The sequence below is a fragment of the Zootermopsis nevadensis genome, unplaced genomic scaffold (genome assembly GCF_977971745.1).
Source record: "Zootermopsis nevadensis isolate Lab colony 2312 unplaced genomic scaffold, Znev_1.0 Znev_ptg000024l, whole genome shotgun sequence".
NCBI lineage: Eukaryota > Metazoa > Arthropoda > Insecta > Blattodea > Termopsidae > Zootermopsis > Zootermopsis nevadensis.
Genome location: NW_028259156.1, coordinates 18699276 through 18713592, shown reverse-complemented (window position 1 = coordinate 18713592; position 14317 = coordinate 18699276). Strand labels below are relative to the sequence as shown.

Sequence of the window (14317 nt, the reverse complement as noted above, 5' to 3'; positions counted from 1 at the left end):
TTTGCCGTTACCACACTTTGTGAAATATTGCTAAATGTGTAGAAATAAATCTTAATTGCAAATGCTGCAACAAACTGAAAACCACTGGTTCTGTACATCCGGAAACTTAGCACTGTTGCGGGCAGTTGTAACATTTACTAATCTTGAGGGAGGCCAAGTTGTTGCCATTATGTCATTGTTTGGTAATCCCAGTTAATCCTACATTGGTTTTCATTTGAAATGTTACTGATTATTTCAGTGTTTCCTGATCCATAGGCAGGCCATATTGTTTCCTGATTCACAGAGATGCAACTTATTTCTGATTGTTGTACTGTGATCCCAAGGAAGGCTACATTATTTCTGATTGTTGCATTGTTTACTGATCTACAGGGAGGTCTCAAACTTAAGATTGCTGCTCTCAAAGTTACAAAGAAAACAGCTACTAAAGATACTGAGGTGAGGAAAATTGCTACAAGTGGGGCTAAAGTAAATGGCAAGGAGAAACCAACTCAGGTTCAGGCTGTCACGAGACTAGGTGCCAAAACTAGCAGCAGCAAGAAATTGGAGGGCCGGAAGAAACTGGTGGAAACCCGGGATTGCAGCAGAGTCCATGGAGTTGGGCGCACACCACACAGGGATAAGGTACTGTGCCTGCATGTTTTGTAGTTAAATGAAGAATTGTTGGCAGGTGAGGTCTATTAACGTGTTTAGTCAGGGGCAGTCATCGTAACTGGTCTGACAAGGGAAAGGTACGGTTGGTCATGTCAAAACCTCTCCTGAAATTTTGCTCGTCTAGAGAGCCCATCTAGTAATGATTATAAACAAAATTTCAGCTGCTGATACACTCCAAGGGTGTGAACAAATTGCTGAAAATTCTAATGTGTATTTAAAATTTGTGCCATCGCGCATGCGTCTGATGGCAGTGCGCCTAGCAATGACATGGTATTCACCGGTACATTGCAATGGAGAGCATGGGCCAGGCACTGAAAAGGCAGTGAAAGACACACACACACACACGTAATTTAAAGGTGCGTACATATTAGCCTTCTATCTATATAATATGCTGCTTTGTGGAGACGTTGCACTGAAACAAAAGACTGTTCACTCATCCATGGCCTACTGTGTACATGTACTAATGTACAACGCAGAAAAATAGATGTTTAACTACATTAAATCGTACTATATTCTTTAATTAAGCAGATAGATGATTTTAATTTTTATATGCTGCTTTGTTAGACTTTTCAATAAAAATCCATTTTAAGCTCTACTTAAATTTTCCCATCATTTTTGTTGCACATATTTAATTTACGCTACGAACATCGAATTAAAGGTTTATTTGCACATTTCCCTATTTCGCATTTGGCTTGTTCTGCGCAGACAGAAGCTTCTAGCGCCTCAGAGACTAGTCTTTTGCTACCTTCTCAGTGCCTAGCTTATGTTCTCCGTTACAATGCACCGGTGAATACCGTGCCACTGCTAGGCACACTACTGTCAGACGTGTGAGCGATGGCCCAAATTTTAAATGTACATTCGAATTTTGAGCAATTTTTTTGCACCCTTGCACAGCGTATCAGCAGCTGAAATTTTGTGTACCACCATTACTAGATGGGCTCTCTATTTCAGGTCAGGTTTTGACATGACCAACCGGACCATTCCCTTGTGAGTATGACTTTGGGTGCACATTTCTGTTATGGCACAGGGTTTAACATTGGTTTTTGTTGTCTGTGTCTGTAGTTGGCTTTAGAAAACTCCAATATCAACACCCTACAAATCAAAGTTATATTTGTGAGGAAATAAGAGCTAAATGATTTTGGGAAGTAGCTCAGTCAGTGGGGTCCGCAGTGGCCGCGCGGTCTAAGCCGTGGGCCTTGTGATGCTTGGTCACTGGGGCTGTGGGTTTGAATTCCACTCAAGCCATGGATGTTTGTCTGCGTTTTTCTGTATTGTGCTGTCCTGTGTACAGGTAGAGGCCTTGTGACGAGCCAATCCCTCGTCCAAGGAGTCCTACCGAATGTCTATAGATCAAGCCAACGAAAAGTTGGGACCCGCAGTGCTGAGGCACTTGAAGAATGGGTCGTTCTCAGTATCCAGTACCGAATCAGTCAGTATACTGACTGGCTACAGACTGGATGACCGGGGTTCGATCCCTGACGGGCAGAGGATTTTTCCTCTAGCTTCTGTGTCCAGATACCGGGCCTCTCTCCCGGGGGTAAAGCGTTGCTGGGGCATGATGCTGACCACTCACCCCATGGAGTGCTATGGTCAAGAATGAGTAGGAGCTATACAACCTCCCCCCCAGGCGCTTGCATGGCGCATGGTGGGACAGCTTTACTTTTGCTATACTTACTACATTCATTTCAACATCTTTTTGTCTTCCTGTGCCCTTTTTAATAATACAAAGTTTTAAATATAAGAACTCTAATTTCACTTGTTATTTCATATGAGTGTAAAGCATTTCTCTGAATGTGAGAGAACAATATTGATTGATGATATTAGAGAATGAAGTACTGAGGAGAATATTTGCACCAGTGGAAGAGGAGGATGGAGAAAATTACATGAGGATCTTTATAATTTGTATTCTTTATCTAATATTGCAAGGATTATTGAACCAAGGGCATATGAGATGGACTGGACATGCAACATGAATGGGGAACAGAAATAAAATTTTTTGACATGAATACCAGGCTTAGGTGGAAGGACAATATTGAAATGAATTTTAGGGAAATTAGGTGTCAGTTGAAGATTTCTGTCTCCTGGGTTGTTGCGCTGTGTAGTTTAGACCAGTAGTATTCAACCTTTTTTGTTCGCGTACCCCCAGATATAATTTCTCTTCAACTTTGTACCCCCAAAGTTGTTGGTGTGTAATTCAAGTTATACATAGTATATAATCTACATCTAAAATAAATTAAATAAATTACATCGAAAATAATGTATTAAATAATAAGTTTTAAATAAGAAAAAAGAGAATCAAGCTATTAATAACAAATATTTTATTGCCTGTCATATAAAAATTAATAAAGGAAAAAAGGTATTTTATTAAAGCAAAATTGTATGTTTAAATATTTCATCAATTATTGATTAATGCGGTTCAGACCTGTTAATGGGCTTGTTTCTGACACGCCAGCACCTCAATTCGGGGACAAATCTTCGTGAGTGCGAGGATCAGAGATGGTTCTGGGTTCAAGCGGTTTCTGCGTTTCATTTTGATTGACGTTGATCCCGCCCTATAGTGTTCAGTCAGGTTTCAAAGCACTATGTGGAATGAAATGAAACTAGCTGCCCAGATAGGAATCGCATAAAGGAGAGAGAGAGAGAGAGAAATGGCGTTCCTAAATCGAATGTCCTTACGTCCGGTTCTCCTGTTGCTAACCCTAAATCTGGCCCAGATTATTCAGTGTTTGTCATAAAATAATATTTTTTGTTTAAATTTCACGTACCCCCTAAGATGTCTTTGCGTACCCAGAAGACAGAAATCTTCATACTCACCGCTGTGAAAACCTCAAATCTTACATAGGTGTCAGTTGATGGAGTAGATTGAGCTGACTCAGGATATTGTGCACTGGGAGGCCTTCGTAAACAAAGTAATGAACCTTCAGATTCTTTAAGAGCAGGGAATTTTTTGATGAGCTGAGCAACTATCAGACCTTCTGATAATACTGTGCATCATGTAGTTTGTTACCAATAAAGGATAATTAGGCAATGTGAAGAATCTGACTGTAATATTGATAGTTCAAGGTTCTTATATAATAGAATGATAATTAACAAAGTTGGTGATCTTGAAACTGCATGCATGTCTCTTGTATTATGAAAATGTAATGACCAAAATACATTCAGATTCTAGAGAATGTAAAACTTAAAGAAGCAATTTTAGGGTATGTTCAGAATTGTGAAGACAGCAGTGATAAAGATATCAGATGTAAACAGTATGATGATAGAGGCAGCAGTCTCCTCTGAAATGTTGGTCAGTGTCTGCTGGACAACGTGGTACGTCATCCCAGAATACAGCAATATGGCTGTTATGTTTCATAGAATGTACCAAGTAAGAATTGCGTGGTGTGGCGTTGCGTTCTTTTATTTCGTTTATACCTGTTGTGTGAGAAGGCAGGAAGTGAGCACTGAACAGGATGTTTGGTGCCTCCATTGCTGAAGCAGGAATACGAGAAGCGGGTAGGTTTAGTTGAAAACCATGGATGTTGGTTTCACATTTAAAAACCAGGAAAGAAAGGGTTACAACCTTTTCTTGTTTTTAGGGTTGTTCTGGTAGAAGTTCTTGCTTCCTACATCATCAGCCTCAGTAAACAGTTTTTGCAGTCTAAAATGGGAATGTTTAGTTATGCTGTTTGGCATTTTTTTTTTAAATGAACAGATAAAATTTTCACAAAACTCCCCAGAGTATCTCTGTCATCAGGTGTGGTACGCATGTACATTAAGATTTCTGTACGGTGGTCTAGCGTTTAGAACGCTGGCCTTGTAATCCTGGTGTCTCGGGTTCGATTCCTGGTGGTGCCCGAATTTATAACTTGTGTTGGGCAAGGCCGTGGTCTAGGCAACACGGAGTTTTCCTCCGTGGCATCCCAACAATTACTCCATTCACACACAGAAGAAGGCAATGGCAAACCACTTCTGGATCATCTGCCAAGAACGTATATGAACAGGTCCCAGTCCGAGAAAAGGATGGAAGGATCCCGTTCATATGGACCTGTCGTCAGACAGAACACTAAAATAAAAATAAAAATAACCATATTAGTCTTGACGTTCATTTACAGACGGAAAAATCTCCTGCTTCACTGCAAATTGAACTGTACCGAGACACAGACTCATCAGTTGAAACTTTTCTTTGTGGTGAATATTTATGAAAATTCAGGGATTAATAATTGTTGACCATGCAGTGCTGTAAGTTGCGTAGGAAAGTGGAGGGTTTAGGTGAATGGCCAGATTTGTGCTTCAGTCATTTTAGCACTGGTATCTGGTGGATAAGAAGCTGGATGGACTTCAGAGTCTGTCTGGATGTGGTAGTGGAGGGAAAAATTCCTGCTGGTTCACGTGCTTGTGTGGTTTTTGTCTATTTTCATCATACTCTGATCTTCCGACCTTGATTTTGTCCCCCTTCTGAATTTCTGAGAAAACTTTCTTTCACCTTTATAAGGATTTCTATCATATTATAAGTAATTTTATTGATGGAGACTGTCTTGTGTCTTCATCCCAGAAGACTATCATCTTCATACTTGACACAGTGAGAACCTGAAGTCTTATAAAATTTTACGTAATGCGCTTGAATGAGTGATCACTGAATTTTATGCTGAATCCATCACAGAACTAAGGTACAAGAATCACATTTAAAATAACATTATTTATAGCAGCAGTAATAATAGTAATAATTCAAGGAAAAAACAAGACGTTTAAATAATCATTTTAATTGTTGAAAGTAACCACTGCCTTTTTACTGCCAGAATCCACGTCGATTTCAAGGAAAGAGAAGTTATTATTGGTTAAACAGTAATCGTTTGCTCACCCCCTGTTATGCAACCTCTCAAGTGGGGTGCAAGCCCCTCGGGTTATGAACCATGCCTGTCGTGTGGTCAGCTTTGCAACAATAGACATGCATCTGCAGCAAATGAATACCAAGGCCAATGAGATGAGAAAGTCCTTAGGGTACGCATTTTATAATATGTATTACCCCTCTACTGTTCTGGTGCAGTCAGTACGTAAGACTGGCGAATTAGCAAACTAGCATCGCAGGACAAGTCAAGGAGAGGCACTGGGGACAGTTCAAGGGCGACCGAAGCACTCCGGAGGGAGAGACGACCTCGCACGTGTTGTCAGTTTATGCAATTCTATCCTTATTGTCGTCTCGAATTTTGGGTGGGTTCCAGTGCTTCAGAGTTGCACGATTTCTATTACACTATGGGGAAACAGTTGTAATATTTTAACATTCCTCAATCAATACAACAATCGAGAGACGCATCACAACGTGACTTTGAAATTGCACGATTAGACAGAGTATCTGATTGTAGTGACGTTAATTCGAGTGCCGAGGGAAAATTTTGATTTGGAATGAGACGGTCATGGCCTACTTTAAAATATTAGAGTACCATGCCGAGATTCGAACCTGTATGAGCGGAGAGACGGTATTTATGTTACTATCTCACATTACCGAAACAAAAATTTATTAGTCTGCAGCAAACGACCCGAAACTTGTAAAATTCCTTAAATGGGTTTTGACTGACGTTTTAAAAACATTACATCCGGCGTAGTAAAGGCAGGTTTCATTGTTCCCTCACTAGGTTCGCTGTGTTACCGTATTCTTATTTTCCATGCAGTTACCATAAACGCGGTTTACAAAATTCTGTTGTTATTTAAGTTATTGATTTCAGCGATCTAAGTTTTGTAGAGTAGAATTAAAGAGTGATTGGGTTGTAAGACTTGAGGTTCTCACAGCGGTGAATATGAAGATTTCTGTCTTCTGGGTTGTTGCGCTGTGTAGTCTGGTCGATGTTAACCAACGTTTCAGAGGTCATACTGCCTCCGTCATCAGGGCCCTGATGACGGAGGCAGTATGACCTCTGAAACGTTGGTTAACATCGACCAGACTACACAGCGCAATAACCCAGAAGACAGAAATCTTCAGTGATTGGGTTGTTGCGCCGTGTAGTCTGGTAGAAGTTTAACGTCGGTACAGAGGTCCTTACTGCCTCCATCATCAGTGCGATGAGTAAGCCGTGTAAAATCCGATTCATCATTCATTAATCATGGAAACACTCGACGCTGTACACTCGTAGTCGTTAAATAAACTGCAAATAAATGAGTTGGAGGAGGGGATTTCAACGCCTGAGTAAGATAAGAACTACATTTCTTATTCTAAGAAGGAATGACGTACTCCATATTTACCGTTTAATAAAAAAGACTTTATGACAAAGTGCCTTAATAGGTACACCATTTAGGAATACAAATAATTTTCGGATGTTCTTCATTTTTCGTACCAAATTTGCATGGATGTTTGTTGATAGCAGATGTGCATCCGTTACAGCAGAGTTCATAACACCGCGCAGTAGTAAACTATTCTTACTTGTGTTTCGTTTAACAATTGCCGTATCGAATAATCATTTCTGGATACGAAACGCGCGGTTTAATCCCTTTTCGAGCTGTCGGCTTTTATACGAGGTGAAAGCCCATCTTGTGGAGTTGACTGCCTTGAAACACACGTGTGATTTGGTGGAGGCAGTCCTGAAACGTCGGATATTTTTAACGAGTAGACACGGTTGATACGTGAGCAGATTTTTTACAGTTAATACCCCGGTGTGATGGTCTCGGAGTGGAGAACAGCCGGATCCTTCCCCGTATGGGAAAGTGGAAATATTGAATGCGGATTTCAAGGCCTCCGCTGTTATTTCCAAGGTAGCCGTAGGTCTGTTCTGTTCATCGCCATGTTTCGCTATTATAATTGAAGGAAGACGATAATTTATTCTTTCCGTCTTCCTTTGTTCGTTTTTTCGGGGACAATGCGGAACACGCCCCTACTAGGTGACCCCCACCTTCAGGATGATCAGGAGGTTACAGGCCTGCAGCGTTCGCCTCAACAGTTTTCTGATGCAGGCGGGAGCGACGCTGATCGTCACAAGGTGGTTGGTCGTCTTCTGAGTTGTTGCGCTGTGTAGTTTGCCGACGTTTCAGAGGTGCTTGCTGCCTCCATCATCAGGGAAATGAGTGATGATGGTGGTAGCAGCCATCCCCGAAACGTCGGTAAACTACGAGAATAACCAGCGCAGCAACCCAGAAGTCAAGTCTTTATACTCGTCGCCGTGAGAACCTGAAATCTCTCAACTGTATTGAGTTTTCGATGGACGTAAATTTGTAATTGGGAGCTACGGCCGCCTTCGTTGATTGCAAGAAGGCGAAAGTTGCATTTTGAACGAGTCGTTCCAGAAACAGAACTCCGTAGCCATGGCAACATAACCGTGCTTGCTGTAGCGTAACATGTCTGGCATTCGCAAAGCAAAACAAAAAGCTGTCAAATGACTGCAGTGCAACCAAGAAACATTAAACGCATGTAACGACTCGGCGAATCCCTGGGATGGATCTGTTCGGTACAGAATTGGAGGAATTCACAGTTTAAGAAATGGGAAATTGAGACCGGATTGGTGGAAAATAGACTGCAGCAGAGTCAGGTCATGTGACAGGGAAAGAACTTAAAAGGAGGCGGTCGTCGCCTGTTCTGACTTGATGTCGCTGTGTTCGCCTAGAACATCTTAGAAAACCTACGAAAATATTTAGTTGGAATGACTTATATTTGAACCGAGTACCACATGAATGGAAGCCTGCAGCCTTACCGCAGTACCAGCCGGCTCTGTGTTTGTTTAATGACTCTGGCTCTGACGAAAATTAATTTGGCTTTCGTTTGTTTTGGGACGGTGATTCAGTTGCTGAATTTCTGTAGCCTCGACTGTATCATATGGGATGACTACACGGATTTTGTTAAAGTTATTGGGTCCCGACCGGGATCCGAACTGGGTATTTCCTCGCGTACTGCCCAGAAGCAGCGTTGTCTCATCTGCTTTGGTTATATGACGATAGAACAAAGTAGGATAATTAATTGGCATGCGATCTGAGGAACACTGGCTGTCTGGACGTTGATTGATTATGCCAACCGCTGGGCATTACCCGTCGTCTGATGTGTGTATGAGCCGCGACTCGACGCCCTGATGATGGAGGCAGCAAGGATCTCTGGAACGTCGATAAACTTCTTCCAGACTACATGGCGCAACAAGCCAGAAGACAGTCGGCCATCTTCAGACTCACCGCCGTGAGAACATCAAATCCTCCAGTTCAGTTCTACATTTTAGAAGTACCGATAATTTCCACACTGGAGCTTACAATCTTGCGGCTTCCAGTGGGACACGGCTTAGATTAGTTGAGTAAATATTAAATTATTAGCCTGCAATCAGGATGGGCGACCAGCACCTGCTCACGCTGTGATGACCACCACTCAGAGGGGCAGGTGCGCTGTGACAAAGAATGTGCACCTTTAGGCGTCCGATTCAGCCAGTTAAACCTTCTCGTAATGGAATACGATAGGACCAAATGTTGCTCTTAACAAACATCGAAGTATTCGGGAGGTCCCGGTTTGAAATCCCTGTCCGGAGACCGTCTATCCTGACTGAGAGTTTTCTCAGTTGTTCGAGAGAATTCCGGGACACAAAGTGAGATTTCAGGTTCTCACGGCTGTGAGTATGAAGACAACTGTCTTCTGGGTTGTAGCCCCGTGTAGTCTGAATATGTGGTCTTACTTACATTCCCGTTTTCGTGAGGTGATTCAAAGGGTACTTTGCCCCCGACAGAACTTCACAATTGGAGTTGGCACTATTGTTTCGCTTAGTGGAGTCCCGCGTTCGATTCTAGACACGGAGGTTGGCTCACTTGACTGGTATTTGATATTTTTTTTTACCGATACTGCTTACTGACAGGCGATGGGTTGGTACTTGGAAGTGGACCACGATCACATATTGCTTTCAGATCGTACCTAATTCATTATACAGTCTTCCCATCCATATCTTGGAGCATCTGGTGCATCTTGTGGCCACGCGAACTATAAAAATCTCCCAAAATAGTCAATATAATCCGTGTTTCCATCTTCTGTGTTCCGTATCTTAAGGTCATAAGAGAGCTGTAGAAATGCTTTGTTACGTTTTATCTACACCCGCCTGAGATTGTTTTCCATGTGTACGCAGGATGGCTTTATTTATGGCTGACCTAAAAACCCTATGTTTTAGTATGGTTAATTCTGGTTTATTTGTTCTGTACTATTTGCTATGGCTAACGTCTCTTTACTGTCTACTGTACGATACAGATCTGATTCGACATTTTGCCGCGTCTGCTACGTAGTCGTTCCAGAATTCCTTTGGATTTTGGACGATGATCTCTTTTCCGAGCTGGTTATGAACCTGCAGCACTCGCAGTTAAGTAGGATTTGAGTTTTTCACTGCGGTGAGCCTGAAGGTGGCCACTGTCTTCTGGCTTGTTGCGCCGTGTGGTCTGGTAGAAGTTTACCGACGTTTCAGAGCCACCATTCGCAGTTAAGATTGTGTACAAGGGCAGAAAATAAATAAAGTCGGACATACCCGCCTTTTAAGGTTGAGGGGTTTGAAACTGAATTCCGTTACCCGCTTTCTAGGGTAAATCAGCGTTTCTTCTTCTCTGCTATTCGATCAGTGACACCATAAACACCGCCTACGAGACACGGAAAAGAAAAAGTAATTTTGAGGTAAAGATAAAGTCCTCGTACTTCATTAAGGACCACGCCATGAAGACTTTCGGGGTGGAGGTAGAGCTTTACGAATTCTTTAACCGCGGTGAGTTACGAGTTTCACGCTCCGGCCTGCTTTGCACCCTGTAAGAGAATCCCTTGGTGCACGTGACTCAGGGGACCGGGTGTGCCCCAGAGCCAGTCTGGGCGCTGTCGCCCTTTTAGAAACTGGACCCCGGTCTTCCATCCCATAACCGTGTTCACTAGACTGCCTGGGGGTACGTCGTGACAAACTAGTCGGCAGACGAAAGCTAAGGAAGCCGAGATGTAATATAGTAACGTTTCCCAGCTTCGATATATATATATATATATATATATATATATATATATTGGTGTAACGTAATGCAACGCAGAATTTGGTTCGCCGGTACGAAGGACAGTTTCCTGCCCATTAAGTGTCCGGAGATTTTTTTTTTCTATTTCGAAGTGTAAAGTGGTCTGATCACTTACCACCAACTATTGCCTAGGCTAGAAATACTTCTTCGCTGTCTATGCGTTCTAATGACGAGGCGCCTAGACGGATAATTTTGCTTTTTATTACCAGAACTACAATTTGCGGTTCGGTTGGGAAACTGTGGCCCTCCTTGCTGGTCTAAGTTCGGGGGATGGCGTTAAAATATGAATCACACACACATACCAATTGCAAAACCATTACCTCGATGAAACATTACACACACCCCTCCGAATCCACCCCCCGGTATACCTTTGTTTTTCGTGCGTACGTGCGTGAGTAATATTGATGCGAGATCTTTGTCACTCGGCGAGATTTTCCCGCGTCGCAATGACGTGTCGGTCTGATGATGGAGTGCCTGCCTTGCCGGTATAACCTGTTCTACCGAGTTTGATGGCCGACAGACCGGCCGGTCGCCTGGCATCTCAAGTACGCGCCCAGACATGAAGCGAGTGCAGGCCCTCAGTGGTGTGAAAACTGGTGACCACTTTTGTGTTTTGTGGTGTTGTGTCATAGTGACATCTGTGTGTGGCCCGAAATGACCGAACACTGGACCCCACATATACGTGAGATAGCTGTCAGTGGTGACAAGTGTCCTCAATGATTAGCCATGCCGAGGCCGATTCGCGAAACTGTTGGTTGGCAAATTGTGTGAATGCCGATGGCAGAACTATGGATGTATGGGAAATTGTAAACCACCTCCTCAGAAGCTATCACCAGGTACTTTTACTTCGCAGACTGCGTATTTTCTCGAGCATGGATGCCTTCGTTTCTGGGGTACAGGCATTATCAAGACCCGTTTGTGAACAGGTGCTTTTACTTTGTCGTCAGATCGGTAATGCGTCATTAAACGCGATAGGTATTTCGCGGAGTCGTACGCGCAGTGGAAGCCCATATTACAGGGGCTAAGCTCATTGAGACTGGACGGTATCCATGAATGTTAATTATATAAGGAATGGCCGGCGGCCGTTTCGTTCTTCGCGTTACTGCTTCCTCGGAATGTGCCTGGTTAGACTGAGGAAAACCACCGGAAACTTGTCTTGGGTTGTCGAGGAAATCGGCCTACATTCGCTCTGTCAGTCTCGTGACAAATTGATGCGTTGTTAAATGAGTTACGTATTTTCACAAGCACTTCCACAGTCGGAGCCTGTGAGTTACAGCCGGCATTAAGACAGTTTTAATGAAATTCGTGTGTGGGGGTAAAGGCGGTCACGATTTTGTCACCGAGGAAGATCCTATCCGGACTGTGACTAACAGTCGTCGTTAAATAAATCACAAAGAATCAAATAAAATATGTTCTGACAAGTTTAGTTTACAGTCACTGCCTTTTCCCCCCGAAATTCTCACTGACATTTCAGGATCTTCCCATCTTATTTGACTGCATATAACATTGCAGTTGAAACAGCATCGTTGAATGCTTAGATAACCATAAATAAGTCTCATTAATCAGAATGCAGAAACGAGAGCGCATGAGCTGGTACTTAATTAGTGAATCAGGATTGTGATAGGTTCGGATGTATGAAACAAGAAACTCACACAGAATTTTTGTAGTATTTCACTTTTCGATAGGTCTGTGGTGAATAATTAATGAAGTACGAGGATATAATTTTTGACTGATTGATATCTGGAATGTGATTAACTTTACAAGAATATATTTATAAAGCAAAAAGGTAAAATTGAACTCGTGTGTCATTGAGTCTCGTGCCATGATGGCGTGTTGGCGGCGGCGCGGTGAAGTTCGGAGGACTCACTCTGAAGTAAACCTTGACACTAGAAGGATGTGAGTGGTCTGCAACACGCTACGGCCGCTTTACCCCCCGAGGGAGAGGTGCACGTTGGATATGAGACTGGTTGGGCCTCGGGGTCGGTCTGGACGCAGAGGAAAAGTCTGTCCCTGCCGGGAATTGAGGCCAACCTTATCCAGGTCTCTAGCAGCGCATTGTATCTGTATTGAACGAACATGAAGAACAGAGTTGTGTTGTGAAGCCGTGTTGTCAGACGTCGTTCGTTCCCCGTGTTTACGGTACGCCGAACACGAGGGGGCCACATTTGCTAATGAAGCTTCTGCGGCCGGTAATCTAGATCGGTGAAGACGCACAAAGAATTAGGGTACTGTATCACGGAGCCGCTGCCACGTCACCGCACGTCATACCCCGCTTTTTTGCCTCAGGATCCGTGAAACAGGAAACAAGCAAGTTGTTTAGAAGCCTCATAAATATCGCTACAGTAAGCAACTGGAACTGGAACAGCAGGAGGTTGAAATTAGTAAGAGTGGAAGTAGCGAATCACACTCTCAGTTTAGTAGGAGTCCATGCCATCGACCAAAACATGTAATCCGCGTAGAGGATGTGAGAAATACGTGCAACATTTTTGTCGGAAACCCCTCAGCTAAGAGTTCACTCGGGAGATACAAACGAAAAAAAATACAGATACAGGTTGTGGACGACAGATGCTGGTTCATAATAAGAGCTAATTATTTTGCTGTTTAGCGATGTATTTTCAGCGTCGAATTATATGGTGATTGACAATTAATTATTGGTAAATGTAGAAGTAGGCAGCCGTGGCTTATTTTAAGGTAATATTCCGTTGTCTTCGTAAAGGGACGGGAAAACCAAGAAGGAAGGAGTCATCGAGTTTGTAGAAATAGTCGGTTGCGGTCGTGGAAGTGGACTGCAATGTGACATGACAGCTGCAGTTAAAACAAATAGTATTGATTGGGGCCCCCGGTACCGGAAGTGTGTGTTAGGTACGGAGACGTGAAATACGAGCGAATCGCGTGAACCGCCGGCCCCCATCACGTGCCCAACTCACGCTTTTTATCGACTGTCAGAAAACAGGGGGAGGGAATTTGCAATTGTGTTAACGCAACAGAAATGGTTCCCTTTGCTCTCTTGATAGAATGCTTTATTTTGAATCTGCTTCACAACTGCATTTGGTTGAATGAAGACGTTTTCTACTCTTCAAGGGCGGAAAAAGGATCGATTAAAATACTGTTTTAAGAGTCAGGTTTACAAATTGATGTTGAAGACCCGAGCATGCTCACTGGCTGAGATCGAGGGGAAACAAATAAATAAATTGAACTTTCTTTGCTCTGAATATTAGTCGACTTGCTATTTAACTTAATGTGTTGGAGCTGAAGGCTGGGCATAGATGGAATGTCAGTATTGAAGTCGATCATAGGGAATTGGAGTTGGTAGGTGGATTGGATTCGTGTGATTCAGGATGAGGACCATTTGCAAGCCTTTATTCCATGGAAACCCTAGATGGCTGTTTCCTTCGGATCTGTAGGATTTTTCCTCCAGCGCCTCTGTCCAGACCGGCTCTGGGGCCCACCCAGCCTCCTGTCCAGTGGGTATCGGGGTTCTTTCCTGGGTGTAAAGCACTACCGGGGCATGACGCTAACCACTCACCCCCCATCTAGTACCGAGGTTAAGAATGAGTTGGAGCTATAACGCGCGCCCCCCCCCCCCCCCCCCAAGCACCTACAGTATTCATAAAATATTTTGGAGATATGTGAATTTTCTGTCATTGTCATATTTGATATTCTCTTGTTTGTGCACTGTATTTATTGTCAGGTGGTGGGTGTC

General features: G+C 43.2%; 1 protein-coding gene across 7 annotated transcripts in view; it reads left to right on the top strand.

The window, feature by feature from the left end:
* Nucleotides 1–14317, top strand: part of ash1 (histone-lysine N-methyltransferase ash1) — a 54032-nt gene that overhangs the window by 11961 nt on the left and 27754 nt on the right. For 6 of the 7 annotated variants that reach the window (XM_087354851.1, XM_087354854.1, XM_087354852.1 and 3 more), the window contains one exon: nt 370–621. In XM_087354851.1, the coding sequence (XP_087210977.1) occupies nt 370–621 (252 nt within the window). Of the gene's footprint in view, nt 1–369; nt 622–11080; nt 11451–14317 lie in introns of those variants that run through there. The other variant, XM_087354855.1, reaches the window with a different exon arrangement.